We start from the raw sequence: 27,897 nt of genomic DNA on the forward strand, positions 1-27,897 counted from the left end.
TGGCTTTGCTGGCTCCATAGGGTGCGGGTATGATTCTGACAAGGGGGCGGAGCGACAGGCAGGCAGGTGCGCACTTACTTCATGGCTCTACTTACTTCTTGCCATTGCTCTGCCCTCCAAGTGTAGAGAGGACATGGAGAGGCTTGGCAGACACGCTCCGACTCGGGTCTGGTGTATGGGCTGCACTCACTCTCTCTGGCTGTTTTGTGTATCCCGATCTGACAGCCCACATGCCTCTGCTGCACGCCTTGGCCACAGGACACAGAGCACTGAGAAGACACAGGAAGGTAAGTAGGCACTTGGGCTCATGCTGGAGGGCGGGAAGGGGTGGGTCGCAGAGGAGGGCAATGCTTTCTTAATCCAATGATTTTCACAGCAGTCAAAATGCTTTCTCATTCCCAAGGAGGGGGACACCAAGGTCATGTCTAAAAGCTGGAAACTCACTGCCAATGCTGGAGCGGGAGCAGGAGCCCCAAGTGGGGATAAACCAAAGTGCTCAGTGGATGACAGAGGATAGAAAGACCGCGGGGAAATGGCACAGCCCAGAAGTAACGCTACCACATTGAAACAAACAAACAAACAAACAAACAAAAAAAACCATGCATGACTTCCATAGCCTGGAAGGTGTATGGCTTGTGAAAACAGAGAGACAGTTCTAGAGTCCAAGTCGCAGAGAACCAACCGTTGGTGATTAAGGCCATACAAGTAGAATGATACTCTCCCGCCCCTTTAGGTTTTTTTCTAGTTTCTATTTCTGGAGACAGAATATTGCTTTGCTTGTTGTTTGTTTGTTTAAATCATGGAATTCTCTTAAGAATCTCTGCCTACTTATAATCTCAAATGAATAGATGAAGAATAAAAGCTAATAAGGAAAAATAATTTCCTCAGACTTAATGTTTTCAGCCCTTGAAAAATTCCCATTAATCATGATGAAACATTTTGTTGACCAAGTTACAAAACATGAATTAACTTTCTCCTAAATTAATTTTTTTAATGGTTTCCTCATTGCTGGTTGCATAATCTCACTTATGGGCAAGCCAAGAATTATTGTCTTTATTACGGTTTTGGCGGTCAGAAACCAAAGGCAACCTTTGATTAGAAAGAACTGCATAATAATGCACTTAGTTATTACAGGTTATTAGCAATTTTGGGGGGTATAACTCAATCTCTATTAATTTGCCTGGTGCTGAGAAAACAAAGTTATCAGACATTCATGCCTTAGAGCCAAGAGGAAGTCTTTTCTTAGAACAGAACCAGGCTCCTTACTGTGATTGCACGCTTGCCCGATTTACTGGTAGGAAAATTCAAGGTGCTCTGCAAATGATGGAAATTCTGTCAAGATGTATACCCAAGTGGATGCTTCTGCAGCTTAAGCTTTACTTAGAAGGCAGCTTGCAAAATCCCATTGTTTCAGAAAAATCTATGCGGGGGAAGAGGCTCGTAGCTCACATCAAAGCGAGCCGAAGACAATGCTTAGTCCCAACATTGCTGCTATTGTTTGGGTTTAATTGGATTAATTGAATTGAATGAGCTTGTGACCCACAAGAAACCAGACTTTAAAGTCATTATGTTCTGGGAGAAGGCAAGGACTCTTAAATGCCACAAATGGCTTTGTCCCCACACAAGAGCCACTTAATGTTCACAGGGTCTACGTGAGTAATGCTTCACACTGGCGGTGCTGGAAAAGACTGGGAGCAGAGTTACCCAGTAAGTGACAGAAACATTCAAATGCCATCCAAGACAGCCAAAGAGTTCTGGATAGTCGAATCTGGACCCTTAAATCCAAGAGAACACATCCAGAACAATGTGCAACCAGAAATATAAAGAGGAGAATCATGTAAGCACACTGGACTTTGATACAAAGCTGATGGAAGTTGAAAAATCACATCATGTTTTCACAACAGAGAAGATGGGAAAGAGCTTTAGAGCATTGAGAACTGATGCGGCTGTTGAATGAACGAAACTCCTTTGTTGTCTGTGGGCATGTGTATGGTGGCCCGTAGTCAGTGTGGGGTATGGTCTCCAGAAGTTCTCCACCCTGTTTATTGAGGAAGGGTCTCTCCCTGGACACAGAGCTCACAGCTTGCACTGGCTGGCCAACGAGCACCAGAGACCTTTTTAGCTCTGCCTCCCTTGCAATGGGACTACAAGGGTGTGCACTCAGATTCTGACCTGGGTGCCAAAAATCTAAACTCATGCTGGCAGAGCATGTGTTTTCCTGCTGAGCTATTTCCCCAGGCCGCCAAACCCCAAAGGGAGGCGAAGGGAAGGTACAAAGAGTCACCAGTAGCTATGGTTTTAATAATCATTTCTTACAATGTTTCATAATTCTGCGTAAGACTAATGGGGCGCAGGAAATTTTTTATCATATAGTATGTTGTTCTGGCTTCTGATTATCATAAAATTGAAGGCAACTTTGAAATGACATTTTATTAATTAAAAACTATCACCATGCCTTCAATGAAGAGTACAGAGCAAACCCTGCCTTTCTAGATAACGCAGTTGTCATATCTGTGCAGAATGAGGTACGCTACAGCCGCGGTTCATTCTCCTGCGCTGGTCCATGAAAGACAATTTATGTGTAGAGACAGCTGCTTGTTTGATAAATTCTGAGAGATTTGTGCCGAATCCCTGAGAAAAAAACCCAACAGTAGAATGTCCGCAGCACGGTCCTGCATCTGGTGAGGCTCAGTGAACTTTTTAGTTCCAAGGCAGAGGACATCTGCGCGCCCTTAGGACGTGCCCCTCCCATCATCCTGGCAGGCCAGGCTGTTTGAAAGGGTGTCAAAGGAGATGTTTTCATGGCAGACTGCTGAGCTGGGAGCCAGGCCCCATCTCTTTGAGTTCCCTGCTGTGCAAAGCCAGACTGCAGAACTCACTGGCTTAAGCAGAACTTGACACTAATGTAGATTTAAAGAACAAAGCAAACAAACAAACAAGAAAGTTCTGTGAAATTCCTCATGTTTGGGGAATCAACAGATACTTGAAAAACTAGAAAGGATTCCCCCGCCTTCCCCCCCCCCCACACACAATTTCTTCTACTATTACAATGATACCATTTATTTTAAGGCGGAAACTAACTTGAAAATAGGTATATAAATCAACTTTCATAAATAATAACATCAGCCACTAGTCTGTCACCAAGTGCATCCCATAGGCTGGATTCTATATAAGGGGCTCAGCAATGCGCTTCTTTGTTTGCAGGGATGCTCTGAGTGCTGTAGACGCTTGGGCACGTTTTTCCTTTATCTCCAGACATTGCTAATTGTCTCATGTGGTATAGAATTACCTCTTGTTGGGTCACCAGCAGTGTATTAAGCATCTACTATAAAATAATTTTTATTTTCTAATAAGCCTTTTCTATAGATATTCCACAAATAAATAAAAAGAAGAACAGAGACAATTACCTTAGCTGAAGGAGAAGAAAAAAAAAAAGGATTCGAATCAAAATCAAATTTGGCAAGGCAATGTGGCAATGCCACTATGGATTAGAACTGGGATCCTAATTTTAAAACCCAGTGCCGCCATGACTGCTAGACACAGTGCTAGACCAGAGAAAGCTGGACGGGAAGCTCACACCCAGGCAGTGGTCACCATCAAGGCTCATGGCTAAACTAAAACCCCTAAGAACCAAGAGAACAGAAAATGCTGAAGCAACACTTTCTCACCACCACCATAGGGTCATTTCCTTAATTCCTCAACTGCATAGTTACCACCATTTCCAGAGACCGCGGGAGATGCTCCTGCAGCCAGCACCCAATCAGGCTGCCTTCCTTCTCACTACAGGAAAAGCCACCCTCAAGAATGGTGGCTGACTCTCAGGGCAAACTGCCAGTTTCATTTCTACATTTTCAGACAGAGATCACTTGAAAATTAATTCCTATGACTCCAAGGCACCACGGCTTTATAGCATTCTGTTCCGTATTACGTCGGTAAGGAAGTAAATCAAGCCACCATGGTCTGTAAGGGCCCTTCTGACCCCAAAGGTGTTAAGCTGAGAAAGAGGCCGGTGGCTCAGGAGTGATGACGAATGAACTGAACTGATGAATGAAGGAAGTATTACTTTCAACCCAATATGTTTTTCCCCATCATTTTAGAGATGGGGAAAGGGCTTCCTAGAAGATTGGCATAATCCTGACAAACTCTTCCCTGGAAGGCTTTGGTCCCAGGAGAGCACCAAGCCTTCACAGCAGCTGACTCAAGAACCCAACGGCAATTTCTGTCTTAAAATTTCATCAGCATCCCTTAGCTCTTGGTCAAGATCATCCAAACAAATTAGACATGAATGTTTGAGGGAAAAAGAAATCCTTTAAGACTTTAGTGAGGATCTTTTTTTTTTTTTTAAAGTAAACTTTCTTTACAGCTTCCAGATTTCGAAGGATCCAGAAATGAAACCACCATCTCAAAACACTGCATTTGGCGAAGGATCATTAAGTATGGTAGAGTCCTGTGCCAACTTCAGTGTGTCTCATCATCAGACATTTTGACATGATGAAAAACTGTTCTAATTATTTTTCAGACCTTGAAGACAAGATGACTGGAGTATAGCTATTAGCAGAACACAGAGATATAAAATTTAAATACTGTAGTGAGTGAGCACTCGTTACTTTTGCTAATATTGTTGCCTTAGGAATATTCTTGTTTGCCAAAGGATAATTAGCGATCATGCAGATCATCTTTCTCCATCAGTCAGTGGCTCTAGTGATGTTCAGGTCTTTCCTCTTCTTATAATTTACCCCTACAAATGCATTTTAAGTGATTGTCTTGAACACGTGGGTGTGTTTCTTTCTAGGGAGGCATTTTGATAATACTTTTTATCTATGTCTGCTAAACAAGAAAGTCTTTAGGCCTAACCATCCTAGGTTTATAACCAATTTTAGGCTTCTCCTGGATATTGTAGTAAAACTCAGTCTGTGTTTACCAATAAAGAGCCAAAGATTCTTTCATTCATCTCTTTAGTGAATAAATTAGCCTTTAAGAGGTAGGGCGCTGACATGCCCTGAGCTTAATATTCTGGGGGAAATGCATTAGATAAGTAGATAAGAAAAGGCCAAGGAACAGAATGAAGAGTAACAGAGCATGAAAGCCTACAAGAGGACAACCTAATTAGTGTGGCATCTTAAAGAATGTTAGCTGCGGGCTTCGCATGGACTGAATAGCTCCAAAAACAAAAGGGCTGGAAGTCAGAAGATGATAATGACCACTTAGAAACCATTAGGCGGGACGACAAGAATGACACACTGCCTTGAACATGATCCCCGACAGAAGCCAGAGGAAGACAGAGCGCCGATTCTTTGATTGCCAAATTAAAGCCAACAAGCAAAACCCAGATGTTTCTTTATGCCACAAGCCTCGAGAGGGACAAGGCGACTGTGCTGGGGAAAGATGCGCTACGCTGATTCTTTTGTAAAGTGGAACACGGGTAGAGAGAGCAATGATGTCATTGGAAGGACACTCAAGAAACATCCAGATTTCTAGAGGGATTCCCACTAGAACATTAAAGTGGAAAACCCTCAGCTCTTCCGGCGTTTAATAGGGCTGCATCCAAAGCTGGAGGAATTCTTCCCGAGGCCACCCACCTTGAGCCTAGTTTCTACTGATCCCTAGGAGCCATTGGCATGAGTCACCGCGGCATCAGAGAAGGAGACAACTGGAGAGCGCCTGCTGAATCTGATCTCCAGAGAGAAGGCTGAGCAATAAGCACAGAATGTTTTCGAAGAAATCGAATCTTGTTCCTTTCAAGAAAGTACCTTAAACCACGATGAGAAAGCATACAGGCAGTGGGGTGGTGAGACCTGCTCAAATGAGTATGTACAAGAGACTCCAATCCGCCAAGCATTTAAAGGTGCTTTTGCAGGTTCAACAAGAGACTGTAATTGATGCCCTGGGTTCCTCTTCTCTTCCCCTTCTAAAGCCTACATATATCACCCTCATCCAAACAAAATATCGCTCTTGAAAGTCTACTGTATTAAGCCCCCCCCCCCCCCGAGCAGAGCACTTGGTTGCAGATCATTGGCAGGTCAGGAAGCAGAGAGACAGAGCTAAAACCCTCTTAAGGACCACATGAAATGGGCCCAGGGAAGGTAAAACAAACCACCCAAGGTTACACAGCTACAAAATGATATAACACTCTCCCTTTATGTCTTCAGTCTCAGTTGTAAAGAAGCAAACAGGCAGAGAGACATTGGCTAGTATTTTATATTGTCATTGCTCTGGTTTGTGTGAACTGTCCCACAGGGTCATCTTACTTCACAAACAGCAGTGCTCTTTTGTGAGGTTGTGGTACCTTTGGGATGGGAAGTGTAACTACTGGAGAGATAGGTCATTGGAGTTGCCTTTGAAGGTTACAGATCCGTCCCACTTTTAGCTCTGTCTCTCTGCTTCCTGGCAGCCAAGATGTGAAAAGCTGTGCCCCTGCCCAACACTGACTCACAGACTGCGCTCTGCCAGCTGCCTTGCCTTCCCTGCGATAGATGGATAGCCCCTGAAACAGTAATTCCAACTACGCCCTCCCTGCCATAGGCTCTTTCCGAGAGGTAAGCCAGGACAGTCATAAGAAAGCACTTTGAGAATCTACAAAGTAAACTGAGCCTCAGTTCTGGTCAGGTGACAACAGTTCACATAAGTGCAACCTACGCTGGGCTTTTTCTACGTGGCCACCAGCCAGATACCGAAGGACTAGTCTGCCTTACAGCACCTGCCGTCTATCACTGTGTGAGATTCAGCCTCACCACTGCACCACTCAGGGACAGCCAAAGCTCTGCTGTCTGAGGTCACTTGTCCAAGGCCACCCAGGCTGCCCAGGTTAAGATTCTTCCTGGTTTGTAAGATGAGAACAACACAGACAAAAACGTAAGAGAACGTGCTGGTGTCAGGCATGGGGCTGAACAGAAGGGAGCGTTTGGGTAGAGGAGAAGCGTTGCTCACCTGACTCCATGCGCCAGCCTTCCATCTGGGGCACCGTCCTCCTCGGCACCTTCTGTGCCCATGTGGCTTAGTAAGGTGCTTACAGTAATCACTCTCTAAATGGCTTCCATCTTTTGCCAAGCAGTAAACATTTCGTTGTTTATGCCCTCGACCACAAGAGACAGAACACTGCAATATAAAGCAATGGCAAGGTTGTTGTTGTTTTTTTAATCACAGTGACTTTGATTTAAAAAAAAAAAAAAGCCCCAAAAGTGTAATGTGACGATAAGATCATGTCTATGAGAGTTACCATTACCTCCTTCTTTCCAGAGTTATCTGGAGAATAATTCAAAGCCTTACAGGGAAGAAAGATAGCAACGGGAAAAAAACAAAAACCCTTATGCATTATAGTGGCAACAGCCCTGTGTGACATGTTGGTGAATATGGCAGCGTGGGAGGATTGTAACAATTTAACCTGAAAACCTCATGATCTGAAATTACTATGGCTTTTTATTTTTCCTGAGGGAAATCCCACTACAGAACACTAAAACACACTTTAGGTAAGATGTCTCCTGATTCACTGATTGGTATAAAGGGCATTTCCAACATGACCGTGTTCAATTTTTTAAAGATCGAATTTAAGGAAACCCTACAGCTATTTCTTTAAGGGAAAAAAAAAACTCTCATTTCCCCAGCCCTTTGGAAAGAGGTGAAAAAGGCAGGGAAAAAAAAAACCCTGAAAGGTTCACTGGTGGGTAAGTCGGTGCCAACTTCAGGAGGGAGGCATTACCTTTCAACTTTGATCTCTGGGTTCACTCAGCTGTTTTAAATGTGACCTTGTCTGACCACATCTAAGAAACTTGACTTTGATTTCAGATTAGGTTTCTCAGAAAGGTTTAGGAATCAAAGTGCCCATGGAGTCTGGACAAGAATCTGATGTGACAGCTTCGAGTAGAACAGGCAAGAGGCTGGCCCCAATGGATGCACTGAGACATTCAACATCCAAGGCCTCATTAGCAATTACAAAGTCCTTACTACAGCCACCCTAAACTGGTGGTTCAGGTCTTTAAAGACAATTTATTTCCCAATACAAATTTACCTAAATTACTCCCCTTGTTTTCTAGAGCAGGGTAAATTTAAGAAAGAAGACTAAAACGTAAAGTCTCAATGAAAAGAGACTTCCCATTAGATTTTTCTTGACTTCATGTTTCTTATTTCCCCCAATAACTTTGTTATGTTTTGGCTTAAGTTACCAGAGTGCCCTTTGATGCCCTAATAGACTAACAACTCCATGTCAAACAAGGAGCCTAATACTAATTTTATCATTATTACCAGACATCCTCAAGGTTATAGCATTCATACATGTGTCAAACATGCTTCTCTGTTAAAAACAAACCATTTTCAATTGAACTGGCAGAGAAATTTAAAATATGTATATTAACACATTTGGCTTGAACTTTTTACTTTAAGATGTGAAATATTCGTGAATATATGATTTGGAGTACCTATTTTGGAAATTGTCATATTTTACAATTTGGAAAGAGCGAGTAGAAAGTCTGTTTCCAAACAAAGCCTGTGACAGTTAACCTACAGAGTTTGGATTCATGTAGAACACTGAGGACTCTTTTCAAAGGCTTCTGTGACAAGGTTCTTAGGACTTCAGTCTCAGAGAATGGCTAAAGACTTGCACAAGGATACTGCCTATTATAAGTCACCAATCCATAATTTTTAAAGGGTTACTTCAACAAGAAAAGATGGGGTCATAATTACAGTTTGGGATAAGTTCATTTGCTTAGTGAACAAAACATCTATTTTGTATATACCATGTGTTAGAAATTATAGAACACACTGGAGATACCAGGAGAACAAAATTGACATAGTCCTTGACCTCAGGGAGCTCATAGACAAGTACTAGAAATTAACGTTGATTGAAAGATGACAAATGTAGGTACTGTATATGAATATTCATAAGCTGACTTCTAAGAAACACATAAGCTCGAATGATTAGAGGAAGGCTCCCTGTGGTCTTCCACCGAGCTACACCAGCCGAGCTTCTGGGTCATAAAAAATGAGACTGAATTATTTTCGGCACGTGATGGGAAATCTCTGAGGAGCCTTAATTCAGGGGAAGGAATTATCTAATTTTTATTTCAAAACTTCTCCGTTGATTACTGAGTCAAGTACTAGATGTGAAGACAGGGTGAGTGGAAATGAGGGCACCATGAGGGAAGTCAGCCTATTTGTGCTAGCGAGAGGTGGCGGCAGCTTGGAGAAGTGTACGAAAGGCTTGGGTGGAGAAACTTGGTAGGTTAAGGCTGAATTTTCTTTTTTTAAGTAGGAAGAAGGTACCTTATGGGTCATTTGTAGGGAAAAGGGCAAATGTGACATTCAGATTTCTGGTTTGGGCAGCTGAACCGACGGTGACAACATCTGCTACCGCTTTAAGAGATGGCACACACTGGAGCAAAGCACTAAGAGGCGAGAGGGTTTTACCTGTAGGAAGCGGGTCTGAGAGAAAGCACAGGGAACAATGCTTGATTAGAGTAAAAAACTAGGTTTTTTTCTTTCTTTCTTTTTTTTTTTTTTTTGGCTCATCAAATAGACAGTGGACGTAGAACAAATATATCTCGAGGAATAGTCATTTCAGTATGCAAGCTGTCCACAGAAGCCAGCCCTCCATGGGAAGTAGGAGAAGGGAATCATGAGGCAGATAATAAAGTGCCAGCGTCATTAGAAGACTCAGTGTAAAAGTAGGCAATGATCTCCAGAGTCAGAATTAGAAAAGGCTCGACGTTCTCACATTCACCACGTGTCAGCCACTGCCCTAAGATGCTATTAGCCCTAAGACTTGTACAGGTTAGCCATCCCAACTCCCCAACACAGTTCAATAAAAGCGATAGGTACTGTTCCCAGAGCCAAAGCAAGTGGTATTTGCACAACAGTACAAGCACGATGCTTTGGATACAGTGTCACAATGCTGTTCCAGTACAAGTCAATATATTTCTGATGGGAAAAAAAAATAACAGTGCTATGAAAAAAAAATAAGTGATCAAGAGTCTTGCTGTCAATAACTAATTCGAGGCAGGACACCAATCCACTAGCGTCTATTGCCAACGAGCCAGTGATGAACGATCCAAGTGTAATGCCTTCAATACATAGATTAGCGGCCCTCTGCCCATTTTTATGTGCATTTTCTTTGCAGGGGACTTGAATGCAAATGGCAAGAGGAAAGACGAATGCAAGGCTTAGGCATGATTCACCACACATGTTATTTGCCCGGAATTATTAAGATCTCAAAGTGATTAGGAAACCCTCAAGGTGTCAACTGACAGCAAACGCTCTCCATTTAAGGTTTACTAAATTACCAAGGAAGAAAAGCAGCTGTTCATAGAAATACTCAAACCTAACAGGCTTATTAATGGGTCTATTATGACTTCATAAAGGAGCCCTCACTGTGAGAGTCAAATAAATACAGGTTCTAACTCTGGCATTCCAGGGGAAAATTCCATCGGATCATTCCCAGTCTTCTCCCAGGCAAAGATGACATTTACATCAGCCTGCGTCACCAAGACATGGCCGTTATATTTAGTACGTCATCTAGAATTTGTTATTTATTGGCTACATATCTGAAAGTTCTTGCTCCTGGGAACATTTAATTCCTTACATTTTGCAGCTGAAATATCCTATGAGTGTGCCAGTAATACTGACTTTTTTTTTTCCTCTTGGAAAATGACTCAACTATTTAAGAGATTGATTCTTTCCCTTCCCCCCTCCAAATTTGAGCAAGATTCTGAACAGCGTAACCACTGCTTGGTACTCAGAAGCACCAAGGTCAGCCAGCTGAATGCCTGGCATTGCAAGCTTGTTTCCACAAGGCCATTCAAAAAAGGGCATGTTCCGGGCTGGGCAGTGTTCAGACGTGCTGACACCTAGTACTCACTAAGGTCCAAAATTTGAAATCATTGCATTTCAGCTCCAATGGGGAGGGAATAAAACTCAAGATGAAGGTAGTGTGTTCTTAGTTTCTTCCTGAGGCTTAAGCTCTCTAGAGAAGTAGCTCTGTCTATGAGGATGGATGTGGGTCTGGTGCACTAGCCCTGGTCTTAGGGGGATCCTTGTATTCGTCTTTTCACTTGTGCTAAGGGTGATGGTTCCTTCATCATCAAGAAGTCTGAACACAACCCTGGTGCACGCGCCTGATTGAGAAGGGCTGAACACCAAAAGAGAAGGAGTTCTCCGGGCTGTACCTTTGCTGAGGATGCGGACATAGCCATGACGATGGAGTTCCGCACGGACTTGGCAAGTTCATCACAAAGAACCCAGGAGGAAGAAGAGGGGGATGTGGAGGTAAGAAGAAGAGGGTAGGGATCAGGTGTGTTTAGGGAAAATGTGTGGGTGGAGCTTGAAGGTTTCAGGTCTGGGAGGCTGTATGTAGGTCAGGACTGGCGGAACTAACTGTACCAGATGTCTGAAGGATGCGGGTTAGTGAGTGGTCCAGGACGACAGCCCTTGCTCAGTGTCCGCGCTGTTGATTTGCAATCTTGACTGATGAGGTGGTGTTGATGTGAAATGTATAGTGAGGGAGCCTGTCCAACTCATATGTATTTCTAAGCCCAGGATTGACTAATTTCAGGTAGAAAATAACAAGGGTTGGAAGGCCAAGAGAATGTCACGTACTGGGGCCTGTTAGCAGCAGAGTGAGACTAGTCTAAGTGATGCTGGCAGTCAGCTGGCTAACACCATTCTGAGGCAGGTGGGTAGAGTTCTATCCACCTGTATTTATCACTTTCTTTTTCTGATCCTACAGAATTTGAAAATAATACATAAACTATTACATTAAAATTACTGGTCATAACAAGAAGGTTTTGATTCTAGCTTCAATTTACCTTTAGAGAAACAAAATTAAATGTCACCCACAAGGTATGCCACCAGACAGGATGCAATGACGGGGCAAGGCTCAGGCCTGCCATTGCCAATACAGCAAAAAATGAAGTAAACAATACCCAAGGGTCACAGCACTGGGGAAGGCAGAAGGACAACTGCCTAGAACTGCTGTTCCACCATAGAAACAAGGCAAATACAAGGCTTCAGACCTGAGGTCACAGTTTCGAAGTCTGATGAGCAACAGGCCTAGAGAACCATGTGGAATATGGGAAAAGACGGAAGAGAGTAACTACAGTTCACACATTTTAAATTTATTTCTCGGTGCACTATAGCCACTCAGAACATATTTATAAAATGAATGAACACAGAAAAGCTATAGCCATCATAGAATAGCACCATAAGCGACATATTATATTCATAAAGTAAGAACGCCTTAGAGTCTCTCGGTGCTACTGCTGAGCTAATTTGCTACAAATGAAGATTCAAGAAGGCCACACAAAGATAAACTTTGTCCATAATTACTAACCACTAGATTAGGCATCTCCTATTTAATTGTTAATATGAACAGGACATTGGGCTAAAGTACATTAGCTTCTCTCTTTTAATTCCAAAGAAACATGTGGCTCAGGTATTATTAAGAGTCTTTTATATAGACAAAGATGCTGAGGGCCTGAGTACCATCACTTACCCAAGATCACAAAAGTAGGAAGCCGCAGAGTCAAACTAATTTAAATGCAGCATGTATCCCCTGAGACAAGATAAGGAGCTGGGTAAGGCCAGATAAGTGTTCACTTCTACCTCCCTATAGGAATGCCTGGACATGAGGACCTTCTAGAAATGCCTTGCAAGACTCCTTCAGAGTCCTCTGATAACTCAGCCCCCTAAAAAGCGAGTGCCTAAGCTTTGCTAGTAGTTCTGACTCCAACACCTTTTGACAGTATCGTCAACACTCGGGAAACTGAAGGCATTATAAAGAAAAGATACAATCACATAAATACAAGCCCACATTGCCCCTTAGCTGAAAGCACACCTGTTTTCTCTTGACCATTTCGAGGTATATTAACCCATTGGGACCTGCCTAGGCTGTAAGTTATGGGCTCTCATTTCATGGAGGGTCAATTTCTCACGAACTTGAAATGTGAGCCAACATGAAGATTATCCGGTCCAGCTTTTGATTTCAAACTCAAGGCTTGGGAAGACACACAATGACACATTTAAGGTAATACAGAAAGAAAGGCACACATATAGTTTTGATAATCAGAAGAGGAAGCCATTAAATATTAGCCACACTGGAGGGCTGTGGCCCAGAACTACAGCTAACCAGGACCTGACTCTTTGCTTTGCCAATGAGGTATGTCATCCACAGTTAGCATGAGGGCTAGAGCGAAAGTCTTCTCACTTGGAGGGATGCTCGGGACCAATATGGACAAGAGTCAGAGTGGGTCCGCGAAGCCAGTAGAGAACAAAGTCTATCTAAGAGGAGGTTATGCACGGAAGCTAAAGCAGGAAATGACAGCGGTCACAAGGGGTTAACCTTGCTCAAACGCAACAGAGGGTTTAAAGTCAGGCAGACGTCAGCTGGTACCACAACTGCCATTGTAACACCCTACTACTGAGGATACATAACTCCCCTTGGCTTAGACTTGTCCTCCGCTAAGATAAGACAGGCACAGTATCTCTGAGAAAGGCTGTTATGTGACAGCTAACGGAAGCAATGCATTAAAAACTCTTCGTATTTTGGGCAGACAACATAAAAATAACACAGATTTGCTATTATCACCATTATTTTCAACCCAATGGAGTCTTCTTGGATGTCTCCAAAAGGTAGCATTTTTTAGAGAAAATATTTGTCAACTTATGTACCCTAAGGTGACATTTTAAGTGATGCTGACCATTGAAGACAGGACTTTGGCAAAATTCCAGGAGGGTGAAAGTATGAAGGGCTTCTTTTCTAAAGAGCTTGGAGAAATCTAAAGAGCAGACATGTGTGCTAAAAAACACCTTTGCTAGCTCCCTTTGCTCCTCTCTAGATTTTTCCCTGTTTCATAGGTCTCTTTGAACCACAATAAGAAACATGGGCACCGTGTCTGAGGCCACGCACCTTTTCTGCTCATCACTTTCTTCTCCTTTTCACCTCCATCCACACTTCTGCTCCCCCTGGCCTTTATGTTGTTATGTCAGATAGCCGCAGTACAGAATTAGCGTCAGAAACAACTATAACTAAATATACATCCACTCCCTTCCTGTCCACGCCCATGTGGGAGTCGTTTCTTCCCTTTGTCAAAAACCAAAACATTGAACAGGAAAAACGAGTGTCAGTAGGAAATAAGAGCTGTGATTCCAGGGTGTAAAGCCAGCGTTGACAGGCTTGCTTGATGGCTAGGACGACTCTGGCACATATTAAAATGTTAAGGACCCCAGAAGGCACGAGGTTGCCAGGGAACTGTGCAGAAGAAAGCTGATACGGAAGACACAATCATCCCAGCCGGAAGGGCACTGGGCCATCCTCTCATTCTTGGCCTTACCCCACCCCATCCGCATTAGCCCATCTGTTAATGCTAAATGCCAAAGAGATCTAAGGAAAGGAACTGTGATTCACATGTCAACTGTTAGGCCACACTTCAAAACATCTGTCAGTATTGAGGCCAAGTTGGTGACTTCTCCCATCAAGAGAGATGCCGGGGCCAGGTAAGTAAAGGGAGACAAAGAGCAAGAAGTGCTCATGCCTGCAATCCAGCAGCCCCCCAAGAATTAGGAGGCACACACAGGGTTCCCCAGCTTCCCCTCTCCACGCTCCTTCTTATGGTGTAACTAGTTCGTACTAGAGGAAGAAATGTCTTTTAACACTAAACACAAAAGCGCATGAAATCAGAAGATCTGAACATCCAAACTGCTATACATTTTGTTCTACAAGGATGTGATTGTCACAGTTTTTCCCCTCAACAAGAGAGACACAACACCCATGAAGATCTGAAAATATGGTATCAGGTGAATTCTATCATAGCTAAATGGTGTTCTGACAGTATGAGGCATGTTCCACTGCCAGGCCTGATCCTCTTTATGCATCCGTACCCTGTCATTCCCCATGCCCAAGGCCACTGCCCAGTTTTGTATCTCTTGCTGTCCTTCTCCAGGTTACCCATTATGGCTGTTTGTAATACGGCTTAAAGACAGTAAGGATGCTGGTGCTTTCCAGGAAAGGACTGATGATGATGGTATAAGAACCCACTCTGCCTACAAGAAAAGTACGGAACCAGCTGGAAGAAAAAGAGGGTAGTGGGTGAGACACCAGCTCCAAAACCCTTAGTCGGATAGTCCAATGGTAGGTGAAGAAGTGTCTGAGAAGCGGACTGGGAGGTGGCTCAGGGATTAAAACACTTGCGTTGTAAACATGAGAACTGGTATTTAAGACCCCAGCCCTGTGTAAATGTGAGTTGGGCATAGTGGTCACCTGTCGTTCAGAAGGATGAGACAGGGATCCCTAGGGCAAGCTGGCTCGCTAAGACTAGCTGTATTGGAGAGTTCTGGGTTCGTCTGAGACTCTGACTCAATGAATAAGGTCAAGGGCAACAGCAGAAGACTGGGGATTCTGTACATGTGCACATCTGTGCAGGAGCGCGTGCAGGCACATGTACTTGCACATTTGAATACTCACACCCACGCTCCTGTGTGCCCCACACACATACATACACAAAAGGGAGAAAAATAAGAAGGGTCTGAGTCAGTAACGGATGGGCAAGCTAGGATTGGTGGGAACAGTAACCCAAAATTTCTTGAAACATGAAGGTAGTAGACTGTGAACAAGGGCTTGGACGGGAGGGATCGAGGCCATCTGGAGATGGTTGTCAGCTAGCAGCTGTCAAGCCTTGGCAGTCCCACTTGATGTGGCCTGTGTTAGTATCCAAGGTCTGGGAAGCTTCAGTCACCACCAGGAAGGCTTCTGTAGGAAAGCAGTTCGTCGGTTTGTCTCTTGACTGTGGTGCGCGCCTGCAGAACTGCATCCCTCTCTAGCCATGCACCCATCAGTTATCTAGAAGACATGGCCGCACTGTGCTTTTCATTGTCTCCTCCGGCCTGCCCTGCTTTCTCCGTCTGTCTGACACTTCCCCCTTTCTCCTTTGGTGAAAAGGGAACATCTTTCTTTATGTATATGAAGCAGCTGTAAACTAGACCACACAGGTGGCCCCCTATGTCCTTGGACTCTGAGTCCACAGATTCAACCAATCTTGGATCAAAAATATCTGGGGGAAAACAGTTACACCTGCACTTAACATGTAGAAACTTTTCCTTGTTCTTGTTCCCTAAACAGCACAGAAATATCTGCAGGACATTTACATTGATTTAAAGGATTATGGAAGACATTCATAGGTTGTATAGAAATACACTATCTTTTATAAAGGAACTGAAACTTCTCTGTCTACAGAACATAGGGATTCCAGCAAGGGGTTCTGGAACTCTCCAAGCCCCCAAGATACCAAGGGAGAACTGAAAAAATAATATCCTACATTTTAGGAAGAAGCCTGGGTAACCAAGTAGCATTTGGGTGGATACTAAGCCCACCCCAGAAGTGAGACATGCATAAATATTTGAGCCTGTTTGCAGAGATCGGTGTCTGAACAGATGGACAAAAGGTCACTTTAAACATGAATTGCATCAGATGCTCATCCAGCTTCATATTGCTCTACTGAGAGAGCAAACAGCATTTCATTCTTTCCAACATGCTTTATTCAAATCATTTATCTCTTTCCTCATTTCCTCCTTCTGCCCACATCTTGGTAAAGAAATGTCTCAACAATACCACTGAGAAGGGATGAGAGGAAAAGAAATCAAGAGTGACATGTACGCAAAAGAACGACTTGACATTAGGAAGAATTATGCTTATTTTTTTTTTTTTTTGGTTCTGTGTCACAAATTGAAATTATTGCAGCACTACTCTAGGATTTATTGGAGAGGGTATCCAAAGGCTAAGGAAGAAGGTTCTGGTTTGGTAAGTGCCATACTTCCCTCTGTTATACTACTAAAGACATCTAACACTGTTTGCAGATGTCTCCTTGCGTTGGTGATCAGCGGAATTGTGAAATCACAGCAAACACACATCTCAAATGCATAGGTTCCTGACAGAAGCTCTCTTATCTTGCCACGCATCTGTTCCTGCTATAGATATTTCCATCTTAAACAATAGGAACACCTTATTTCCATTTTCCTAGTCCATAAAACTTGCAGTCCCTTGACTCCATTATGTCTTTTGTATGCTATATCCAGACTTCAGCTAACTTTAGCTCTAGCTCAGAAATATCTCGGGAACTGCCCCCCCCCATGCCTCCTCATGGTTCCTGCGGCCACAGTTATCTAAGCCACTGTCGTCCTTATTCAGCCGCTGTTGTTGTCACGCCCGTCACCACATGGCTTCCTAGAAAGGGGTACCCCTGCTTCCTTCCTTGAATTCAGAAGCCGGAGTCAACCTTTTAAAATAAACCCATGTTCCTGTTCAGCCCACGCCATACCTCCCTAGGGGTGTCTTATCTTTCTCTCGGGGATCTAACCCTTGCCTCCCTCTGCTCACACCACAGTTTATCTCCCCGTCCCCCATTCCCTCCGTTATTCCTGTATCCTGTCTCTACCTCCTCTACTTCAGCTCGCCTGGCCTCTCTGAATCACTAAATGCAGCCCACTCCTGCCTCCAGAAGCATCCTGTTTCTGGATGCCACTTGGTTTTCTTTAGTATTTTCCCTTGTCTATGTCAAATGGAGATTATCGGAGACTTCCTCAGTTCTTAAAACAATAGTTCCCTTCTCCTCTTCCATGCAGATCCCTACTCTTTTCCCCTTAATCTAGTTTTACCTATACATTTTATCACTTTCTTTCAAGATCTCTATTCTAGACTTTATGTTGTTGTTATTTATAGGCTTCCCTATAAATAACACTTAATAACACTTCACTTCTTAGAATATACACTTAATAATTTTTGAGACTGTGTGTGTATGCGTGTGTGTGTGTGCGTGCGCGCTCATGTGCACAATAGTGTGTGTGTTCTGTTCAATCCCTAGTGACTAAAAGCATGTCTGGAGTATAGAAAACACCCAAATAATTATACAGTACACAAATGAGTGCATCATTGTAGGGGACCTAAGCTACAGCCATTTATCCCAAGAACACTGAAGTAATAAGCCCACATTTTCACAAGGCTCAGTCTAAGGACAAACAAATAGCAATTGTTATCTCTAATCTCTTGTGTCTATTCACCTCCAAACTGGCTAATTACCCTTGTGGTTTAGTATTTAATTCACTACTATAAAGCTGAGCACAGTACAGGGGACAACTAAGAGGAAGCTTATCTGAGATTGTAATAGCAAACAAACAGCAAAAGGCAGAAACTAGAAACTCAGCACTATGCTACCCTCAAATGCTAGGCAAGCACTGAAAGTTCAGCTTGAGCTGAAAGTGGTGGCACACGCTGTCTGTAAGACCAGCATTCAGGAAGCCCAGACAGAAGGGTCATCCTAAATTCAAGGCCTGCCTGGGTTACATAATGAGAACCTGTCTCAAACAACAGCAATGATAATCAAGAAGAAAGAAAAGAAGGACGGAAGGGGAAGGAGGGAATAACGGATGATGACTTCTGATTTTCCAGGGAGAAATATATATATAATGTAAATATATATTGCAATAGGCAAGAGCTAGGGATGCAGTTTCAGTGGTAGAGAGCTCTCCTAGTATGGATGAAATCCCATGCTTGAGTCACAGCATCGAGTAAAAGCAGGTCTGGTGATAGACCAGTTATTCTCTTGCTACATAGAGAGTTCAAGGTGAGCCTGGGTTACATGAGACTGTCTCCATGAGAGGATCAAGAGGAGGGGTGAGGAGGTGAAGGAGGGGGAAGAAGAGGAAGAGGAGGAGGGGAGGATGCCCCCAGCACACCTATCTATTTGGCAAGGTCCTAATTCTCCAGCTGTTATGATGAGGCCATGTCCAGAAAGACAGCACATCCTTTGTTTCCAGGACAGACACAGGAATGAATCCTCAACCTTCCAGAGTGATGTTAATAGTCAGGGAAAAATGAAGTCATTTCAAAGTCAGTGCTCAGAGAATGCTGGGTGACCAATTCCAATTTCCAAGGTCCCTAGATAGCTTTATTAAAGCAAGCGAAGTGTGAAAAAAAGATCCAGTTCAAACAATGCAAATGTTCAGCTTCCCTCAACTAGTGATAAGTAAAATGGAGAAAAATAAGACCTGGCTAAAACACACTTGGGGAACCTTTGGATATCAAAGAATCAGCCTCAAGGAATTTTCAAAAGCAGAAGTAGGGCTAAACCTTTTTCACCTGGCAAGGGGTGCTTTTCTTAATGGAGCTTTTGATGGAAGATTTGAGTTGGCTCAAAACTCAGAGCTTTGGACTCCATCAGATATTCATCCAAAGCTTTCTGAGAATGTATTTAACCTTCTGATGTCACAGTTTTCCTACCTGCACGATAGACTTAATCAAATGTATTCTGCAGTGTTGTATATAACACACATGATCTGGGCCATGGCTCAAAGCACAGGTCCAAAATTTGGGTGTCTTTGTAATTGTTTCTGCATCCCAGTCCAAACCATCTGATCAACTACAGATGGGTACCTAGTGTGCCAAGTCAAGAAGTGTAAGCCAATGGATTGCCGAACATAGACTGTTTGGGAGTGGATTAAGTCAAGCAAGTATGATTTTCAAGTGGCTTCATTGCTCATCGTTTTTAGGGAAAATCTGCACGTTAAATCCCTAACCTTGAATTACTGGCAAGATTATATGTGCTCAAAGGTCAAAATTAAAATGAATGAATGAATGAATTTGAGACATGGTCGCATGTATCCCAGGCTGGTCTTGAACTTCCTAGGTAGCTGAGGATAACCTTAAGCTCCTGATCCTTTTGCATCTACATACTGAGTGTTGAGCTGTGGCCAGGTCATGCAACATCAGGACTGGAGCCCAGGGCTCTGTGCACGCTAGGCAAACACTCCACCTACTGAGCTACTTCCCAGACCTTCTAACTTTAATTTAAAGTACTCGTTTGGTATGGTCCATTAACAACTTAAGGTTCAATTTAATTGTAGAAAACTGCATTCATTTATCTCATGGGGAGTCAAATATGAATGTCTGCTTTTCTCCAGTCTTCTTCCATCAAATTGTTTAAATTTGGGGTGTGGGGGATGCATTATTTCATTACATGTTAAACCCCATTATGCAATTCCTTAGGATAATGGCAGTACCTGGATTTTATTTTATTTGCTTTTCCCTACCAGCTGACTATTTTAGCTAGCTAGCATCCCAGCTTTAGTGGCACTTTGGTAGGGTCGACACACACAGACCTGGAGCCCCATGTAGCTGGGGACAGTGGTGAGTGTGCCCAGCACAAAATCACAGACTTACTGAAAACGTAAGGAATTTGTGCGTGTGATGATTTTCACAAAGATTTGTTTTTAGATTTTATTTACTTGTATGTGTGTGTGTGTGTGTGTGTTTAAGTGAATGTGTGTCAACTTGTTTGCCGATGACTATGGAGACTACAAGAGGGTGTTAGATACCCCAAAGCTGGAGTTCCAGGAAGTCGTGAGGTGCTTGACTTGGGTGCTGGGAACCAAATTCAGGTTCTCTGGAAAAGCCATCTCTCCAGCCCCTCTGATATTTTTGTAATGCATTTGTATAAGTCTTAAGTGTGAACTGTGAAGTTAGCAATATCATTAGTAGGCATTTGAGGGTCTGGAGTTTTGGTTGTATTTGTGACCTTTTTTAAAAAGAGAAGAAATACGACTTTCCTTTCGGATCCAAGAAATTCATGGCCTACAATGTTCTCTGCCTCTGTGACCTCAGATTCACACCTTCCAATCTGAGTCTATTTGTCTGTATTTGTGGCATGGGTGGAGGACTGGCAGATATATAGCATTTGCCATCTGCTAAAGCAGCAAGGATTTGCAAAGAGAAAAATGTGTGCATCTGGAGGAACGGAACTCAGAAACTCTCTTTCCCAGAAATTCATGTACAGAAAAAGTCAAAGTCATACAGCTTGAATAACTGATTCTTTGAATAGTTTCCTCCAATGAATTAAAAACACAGATGAGACATAATTAATGTCCCGAGGTCACAAAGTAGCGAAAACTTGGCCATCTGTGCAAGACAACCTTGCTCTTCCCAGCGAAGAGGAGGAGAATAACTGTACAACCTCAAAGACTTTACTGACTCAAAAGTAGGGATTTGGTATCAAGTACATTTGGAAATATTGAGGGTCAGTGACCCAGTGCTTATAAAAACATGAAAAGCCAAATTCTGCCATGAGAAATCAATAAATTTATCGGGCAGGTCATTTTGCCATCCTCCTAGCCCATCATTGGCTGATGTCTGAAGACAGTTTTGGTTATCTATCACAGTGTAGAGGGTGTGAAATAGGCACCAGAAAGGTAGAGACCAAGGAAGCTGATAAGCATTCTCCAGTGCCCAGAAGGATGCCCTCCAAGAAGGAGGTATTTGGTCTCAAGTGTCATGATGGGAAAAGTCTAATCTATACTTGTTTAAAATGTGTACATTGCTCTATGCACCGCTATCTTAATTCCTAATCAGAATCATGCTCACCCATTTCCCAGACAACATGCTCACTAGAATTAATCTTACTTTTGAAAATATTCCCAAACAGCAACCTACATATTCAAATGTGACATTTAAACCCTGTGAGATGCTAAATGCTGTTGGGCTCTTACAAGGGAGGGGAGTTCTGTCATTGCCAGAACAGCTAATACAAAAGAATCACCAAGAACTATCAAATGTTCTGGAATGTCGAGGAATATCCCATTTGCATGGTCACTATTTGGTTTAGAAAGGTGTTTACTCAAGCCTGAATTGGCAGGTGAAATTTCTCTCGCCTTAATGGGCCACTTCAATATATATACACTCACCCGTACCCTTGTGTGCCCCCTGTGCGCTCAACCTCTAGAATGAGTGGCACTCTTTCCTGGTTTGCAAGTCCATAGTCTGGCTAGACAATCTACTTTCTGGAGACTTCTACTTTCAGCTTAATCTTGTCAGGAGTTGACAGATAGGGATGGCTTCCTAGGATCTCAGAATGTTGTTTGACAGGAATGTCACCTCTCTGGAGAGGGATTTCCAATAGCTCTTCCATCAGTCAGACTTTCAATGGGAAGGTCTCTCTCTCTCTCTCTCTCTCTCTCTCTCTCTCTCTCTCTCTCTCTCTCTCTCTCTCTAATATATACCAGACCTTTCCATTTTAGCCCTCTTTCGAGGTACTAGGTGAAGTAAAACTTTGCTGGGCTGTCCTGTCTTCACTGTATGATTAATACCACTCCCCTTTCAACTGCTTGGTGCTGGGAGAACCTCCACTCCCAGAAGAAACTATCAAAAGTGTCTCCTGACTTTGCTTAAAGGTTCATTGAGGGATAAAATCAGTCCCACGTGAGAATCACTGATTTATCCTAAGGCTCCTGGAAAGTCCTTCAAGTTCCCTGAGCTGGCTTGATTTGAATAGATGTTGAGGGGGTGGGGCTCACAGCCTTCCTGATAAATGGAGGTTATAGAGCCATGTGGGTATCACTGCTGCAAAGTTAGGGACTTGGGTCAATAAGTCGGGGAGCCTCTCTCTCTTAAGGACATGTCCTGTACAGCACGGAATCCCTTGGAACATATTTAACAGGATTTCAATTACAGTAGCAAGCTCTAGGGGACAACATTTCTCCCTGACATCAGCTGACGACTGGCCATCTAAGGGATTCTTAGGTCACATCTGATTCAAGGCAACCACGGAGAAGGGAACATGGCTTTCTCAGTGTCCTGCATGCAGAACTGCACAACAGGTAAGCTGGCTGGGCGAGGGGTTTTGACTAAGCTCAAAGAAAACAAACAGCACACAAGTTTGGGGGAAAAAAGTCTTTTGTTCGGGTAGGCTTCGGGTAGGGGTGAGTTAAAGGGGGGCCTGTGTTATGTATTAGAATTTGAGAGTAGGGATTGCATTGAAAGAAAGCTGGGATTTCCCTGGGGAAGGGAGACATAAAAGGCGCAACTTTCAGATGCCCAGAGGCCTTTTATTTCTGTTGCACAGGACAGAGGGAACCGTGCAGGGAGGAAGAGAGAGAGAGCAAGAAAGCGAAAAGCGAGAAAGGAAAGATTGGATCCTGGGTGGGAAGGGCAAGACCCCTTTCTTTGTCACTGCAGGGCCAAAGTGTGATGACAAATGCCCCCTAAAATTTTTCCAAGTTTAATGCTTTGTAATAAATCCAGATCTACTCTTTTTCCCCTTGTAAAGGAAAAGGCAATATGAACATATTTATTTAAATAGATGTTTAAGAATTTTGTGGAATTTCAAATGCACATTCCCTTTCCCCACCTCATCCAGAGTTCCCCGACCACCAACATCAACAGCTCCCTCATCCCGTCAGCTCTCTGGCTACCTGTGTCTGCCTTCTCACCTACATACAGGCTATGACCATTTCGTCTTTTCCTCAACCATCACACTATCAGGTCATTTTGGTTTTTTTTTTTTTTGTCTGTTTGTTTTTAATGTTTTGGAAGTGGCTTAGGGGCAAAATTGCTTTAATCTTTTCTTGTTCCAATGTTTAGATAGCCCACCTTCTGGATGGCATCTCAATTTAGGATGCCTCCCTAAAATGTGTGCATGGAGGATTTTATGTCTGGACACTGAGAATGGCAATTAATTGAGGACCCCGTGAGTCAATTTGCAGAGGATGCTTTTGTACGTGTTTCAGTTTGGTGGAGGGGGGGGGGGGCTTGTCAATTTGAGGCGTGGCTGTGAATGGACTCATTGAGGTTTCCTTAACACCACAGAGGCTGGGGTTTGCAGAGGCGATGATAACAAAGGAGAGATCAGCGCCTCTCTGGAGTCCCCCATGTGTCTTTGAAATGGAGTCCTGCCAAGCTAATCTGCTCCATGTCACCTGCTGGGTTCAGTGACTCTGGAAAAAGCTGTCTTCCTAGAGCTTTCCCCTCAAGGAGACAATGATCCCTTGGAATTTCAGAGTCTACCTGGAGCTTTCAATATCACCTTCTCGCTAAAGGCCTCAACCAGGGTTGGCCCTTCCAACCCATGGCACACACAGACTGTCTCCTTTAGCGAGTTTCTGGCCACTGCGAACTTGAATGCTCAGCCACAGAAGAGGAGCGTTTGTTTCAACAGCTGCTTTGATGATGAAAAGCTGGAGCTATGCCTCCCAGCACAGCTGGTTCTGACTGTCTGTCTTTACCTTACCCTGCTTTTCTCTAATGCCCAGTTGTGGCCCACTGATGTTTTGTAAAACAAAAGCACAAACTCCAAGAAGGGCAGGAGAAGACTAGTTACCGGAGACATGCTGTGCAGGGGCTTCTCGGTGCTGACACAGGAGTCTTCTCCCTTTACTTTTATAAATTTGATTTTGTCTAGTTTATAACTAATTGTTAAATATGCACTGTTGCCAGGTTGTCCATCTGGTATTGCAGTCTTTAGGGTGACTATGGTTAATAGATTTATAAATTAATACCCTTAAAAGAGAGGCTTCCAGCCCCTTGTTTACATTATATGTGTTTGGGATTTGTTTTGGCTGGTGTGGGGATAGAATGTTGGGCCCAGTCCCAGCTACAACATGCTTTGTCACTGAGCTGTACTTATCCCTAACTACTTTTTAACCTTTCCAGAGAATCTTTGTAAAAAGGTGTGGCTAAGCTGTTCAGGCTGACCTTTAATTTGCCTGGAAGCCAAGGCCTTCAAAATTTGGGATTCTCCTGCCTCAAGTTCCCTTGTTGCTGAAATTAAAGGCCTGTGTCACCAGTGTGTGTATGTGTATGTATGTGTCTAGTGTTGGCAACATATTACCAATGACTTTCATATTGGAAACCAGCAACACAGAATAGTTTCCTCACTGTAAGATGCTGTAGGTCTGTGGATCAAGGCATAACTTCTTCCACAGAGGACCAATGGGTTGCAGATCTGGACAGGAATGATGGGCTCTGGACTAAGCCAGTGTGTGCTCTATCTTATTTACTGCTAACTGTACACATTTGTTTTAGCTGCCAATTTTCTAGTTTACAAACTCTGGAAAGGGTTTTAAAACTGTTCGCAACAACAATTCCACTGCAAGGGAATGGTAAGAAGCAGGGAAGACAGCACCCACTCCACACGCTCCAGATGTTTTTATTGGCCTCTATTAAATAACAAAGGGGATCTGTGCCCTTAGAGCACAACTTCCCCAGAAGGAGCCCAGACCAATCAGTCACATTAGGGACCTAATGTGGGCAGACTCTAGGCCAGGACTTAAAAAAACAAAAACAAAACAACAATAACAACTAAGGTTCTGCTTCCACAGTGTTGGGTGTCTTATTTTAAAATGATTGGACAACTTCACATCTAATCGGATTGCTAATTTTTTTTTATTGAGCGAATATCATCAGCAACAGTGAAATTGTGGGTTCTAGTAGCAATGTATTCTTTTATTTTTAGCTGATGGAGCTGCCAGCCAAAGAAGTGTTGAGTCTTTGATTACAGGAGCTTGAATTTCTCCATTTTTTGCTAAAAGTTCCCTTTGTCCTTTGTAAAGCACGACTCTGACGTGGTCCTTGCTGTACCTGTACCTGTCATGTGTGTAACAGGACCCAACCCACAATAGGCACCGAAAATATCTGCTGGGAAATGAATGGCTTTTATTTGGAAGATATCAAGGTGACATCTTTAATCCCTTATATTCTTCCCCAAGACGAACCTTCTGGAAAAAGTCTTTGCTGATGTCCAGGATTCCCCCCCCCCCCAGCCAATTACTCTTGGATGTAACCCCTTCTTCCCCCTCCACATTCCAGTGTTTTCATCCCTCTCCTCATTGGCCAGACAACTCCTGAGTCAGGTAGAGGGCATAGCTTTCCCTGAGAGCACGTCCTCCCATCTCTGGGCTTTGTAAATACATAAGAATAGAGATCTGCTAAGCCACCCTGAACAAGCTGTCAAAAGATGTGATGAAACAGCTGTCCACAGAGGTGACACAGTCACACAGCCATCATCAACAGATAAGCAATATTTACAGTCTGTTGAGTTTCTTTTTCAATAAGTAGATGCAGACAAGCATTCTGATGGCTCTAAACACTGGACAGAGGTGTTTTATAGTTTGTCTTAATCTATATTGAACTTAGTGAAAATGTGATTTTTCTATGTCATGGTCTTTTGAATAATAAAAAAAGCCAAAACAATAACTATTTAGCTGAGATTGAGGAAGAGGGCCAGGAAATCCAAGGCCAACCTAGGCTCCAGCAAGATGTTGCCTCAAAATAAAGCCAACAGGTAGTGAGGATCTTTTGTTTTTAAAAGGCTAGGTGTGTGTTTAAGACTCGAGTTCATTTAGGAAAAATATCATTTACATTTTTATATTTAATTGCATTTTCTTCAAAGTTGAAATCTTACATAATTGCCCTACTCTGACCAAAAATTTCTCTGTAACATGAAAGAAAGAGTTGTTTTGCCTTTACATGACATTTCTGAAACATCTGATTATGGGAACTTGCCAATAGCAGCAATAATTTAGGATTTTCTGTTATTGGACTCAAATGCACAGTGTCGGAATCAGTCTAGCATTGTTCAGGGAGGATGGTATTTGAATTTCAGGAATCTCTTAGCAAAGGTCTCATAACTCACCGAACATAACCTGTTTCATGTCTCTCAAAACAGGATTAATGGAGTGGACAGCCGCCACGAGCAGTCTTGTCACTAATGTATAGTAACATGTAATGTGGTGTAGCTATAGTAACATGTAATGTGGTGTAGCAGTGGTCCCCTCACGGGACAGCAAAAAGGCTGGCGCCCATAGACATGCTCAATAAGGTTAGCTATGGTTATTGTTATCTACTTTGCAATGCTATTTTTTTTTGTCACATCTTTATAAACCTCTAACTCATACAAGTAGCTCTCCCCTCCCCTCATTTTGGAGTTTTTTGTGTGTGTCAAGTACTACTACCAGCAAGGGGGTGACGTGGAGGATGGATCGAGGCATAATCACCTGAATACATATTTTGGCAAAGGGGAGGCTGCCTTGGAACTTCCACCTTCATTGCTATAATATTTATTTGTCTTTAATAATAGATTCTTTTTGAAGTGTATCGAAGGTGAACAAATAAAAATAACAAACGGAAGCCTTCTGCCGTTGTCTGGCCAGAGACCAGGTGGACCCCAGTGTGGACGCTTTAGTGCTTTGTCTCGGAATCTTCTCTTCTAGCCCATCTTTCTTTGTCTTCTGGGTGGGTTTTTTTTTTTTTCAATATCTTCAAATTCAGTAAGCAAAACTTTCTGATTTCATAGTTGAAACTCAATGAATCAAGACAACATTATCAGGAAAGGAAAAGCTACCCAACGCAAGGTTAAGCCTCACAGATTTCTGTTCATCATCTCTAATTCAGAACTGATTTAACCTTTAACCTTTCAAACGCACACTTCAGCTCAGCCATCATGACATTTAATACATGGCTACTTGGAGTTAGGAGGGGGGTGATAGAGCGAGTTTACAAAATTTAAATATATATATATATATATTAATCAAAAGAAACATACTTTCACTTCTAAATCTTATATTTGCCTTCATAGTCAGCTCTCACACACTAGATTTTAGACATTGCTTATGAAATTAAATAACTTGGAAAAATAAATACGCTTTATTATATAAAGACATATAAATCTGTACCACCCAAAATATTCAGAAATACGTAAATGTGACTGCTTAAAACTATTTTCCAGAAAATACGGTTGTGATATTTATGACCTTTGATTCACGATATAATGAGATTGTCAAACACTGACGTCAAACCTTTCGTCTTTCTACCTATAGGCACTGCACAGTGTGATATGAAAATGAGGTAGACACAAATCCTTAAGTTGGCCAGGCTGAAACACAAGCATAGTCCCCTTCCCCGCTCATGGCCTCTCATCATTCAGAGCTATGAGCACAGCTCTTAAAGGCTCAGTGAATACACTGAGTTGCCACGAAAACACCCAAACAAGCAATTTCTGTAGAGAAGAACCACTATCTACAAGAGACCAGTGAACAGAAATACAGGGCAATGCAAAAACAAATGCCACCGAACTACCCTGGGGGTGTGGCGGTGGCAGT

The 27,897-nt window shown here is 42.9% G+C and overlaps 1 protein-coding gene and 1 long non-coding RNA gene across 11 annotated transcripts in view; one reads left to right on the top strand and one right to left on the bottom strand.

The window, feature by feature from the left end:
• The window catches only part of Adamts9 (ADAM metallopeptidase with thrombospondin type 1 motif 9), a 161,186-nt gene that overhangs the window by 43,460 nt on the left and 89,829 nt on the right, over positions 1-27,897 (bottom strand). For 3 of the 6 annotated variants that reach the window (XM_050160231.1, XM_050160227.1, XM_050160228.1), the window contains exons 29-30: positions 6,928-7,095; positions 96-269 (exon numbers count right to left, since the gene is read on the bottom strand). The exons of 1 other annotated variant lie outside the window; for it this stretch is intronic. In XM_050160231.1, the coding sequence (XP_050016188.1) occupies positions 96-269; positions 6,928-7,095 (342 nt within the window). The remainder of the gene's footprint in view (positions 1-95; positions 270-6,927; positions 7,096-27,897) is intronic. 2 more of the 6 variants (XM_050160229.1, XM_050160230.1) reach the window with 2 other exon arrangements.
• LOC126512469 (uncharacterized) lies at positions 152-27,897 on the top strand. Of its 5 annotated transcripts, XR_007595048.1 has the most exons (5): positions 10,815-10,913; positions 11,050-11,253; positions 14,925-23,284; positions 23,384-23,489; positions 23,609-27,897. It is a non-coding gene; the product is annotated as an uncharacterized lncRNA (long non-coding RNA). The 5 variants fall into 5 exon arrangements; XR_007595049.1 differs by lacking the exon at positions 10,815-10,913 and adding exons at positions 162-287; positions 6,392-6,536 and having other exon boundaries at positions 14,925-27,897; XR_007595047.1 differs by having other exon boundaries at positions 23,384-27,897.

This window comes from Alexandromys fortis, unplaced genomic scaffold (genome assembly GCF_014885135.2).
Source record: "Alexandromys fortis isolate MF-2015 unplaced genomic scaffold, M_Fortis_MF-2015_v1.1 scaffold_111, whole genome shotgun sequence".
Classification (NCBI taxonomy): domain Eukaryota; kingdom Metazoa; phylum Chordata; class Mammalia; order Rodentia; family Cricetidae; genus Alexandromys; species Alexandromys fortis.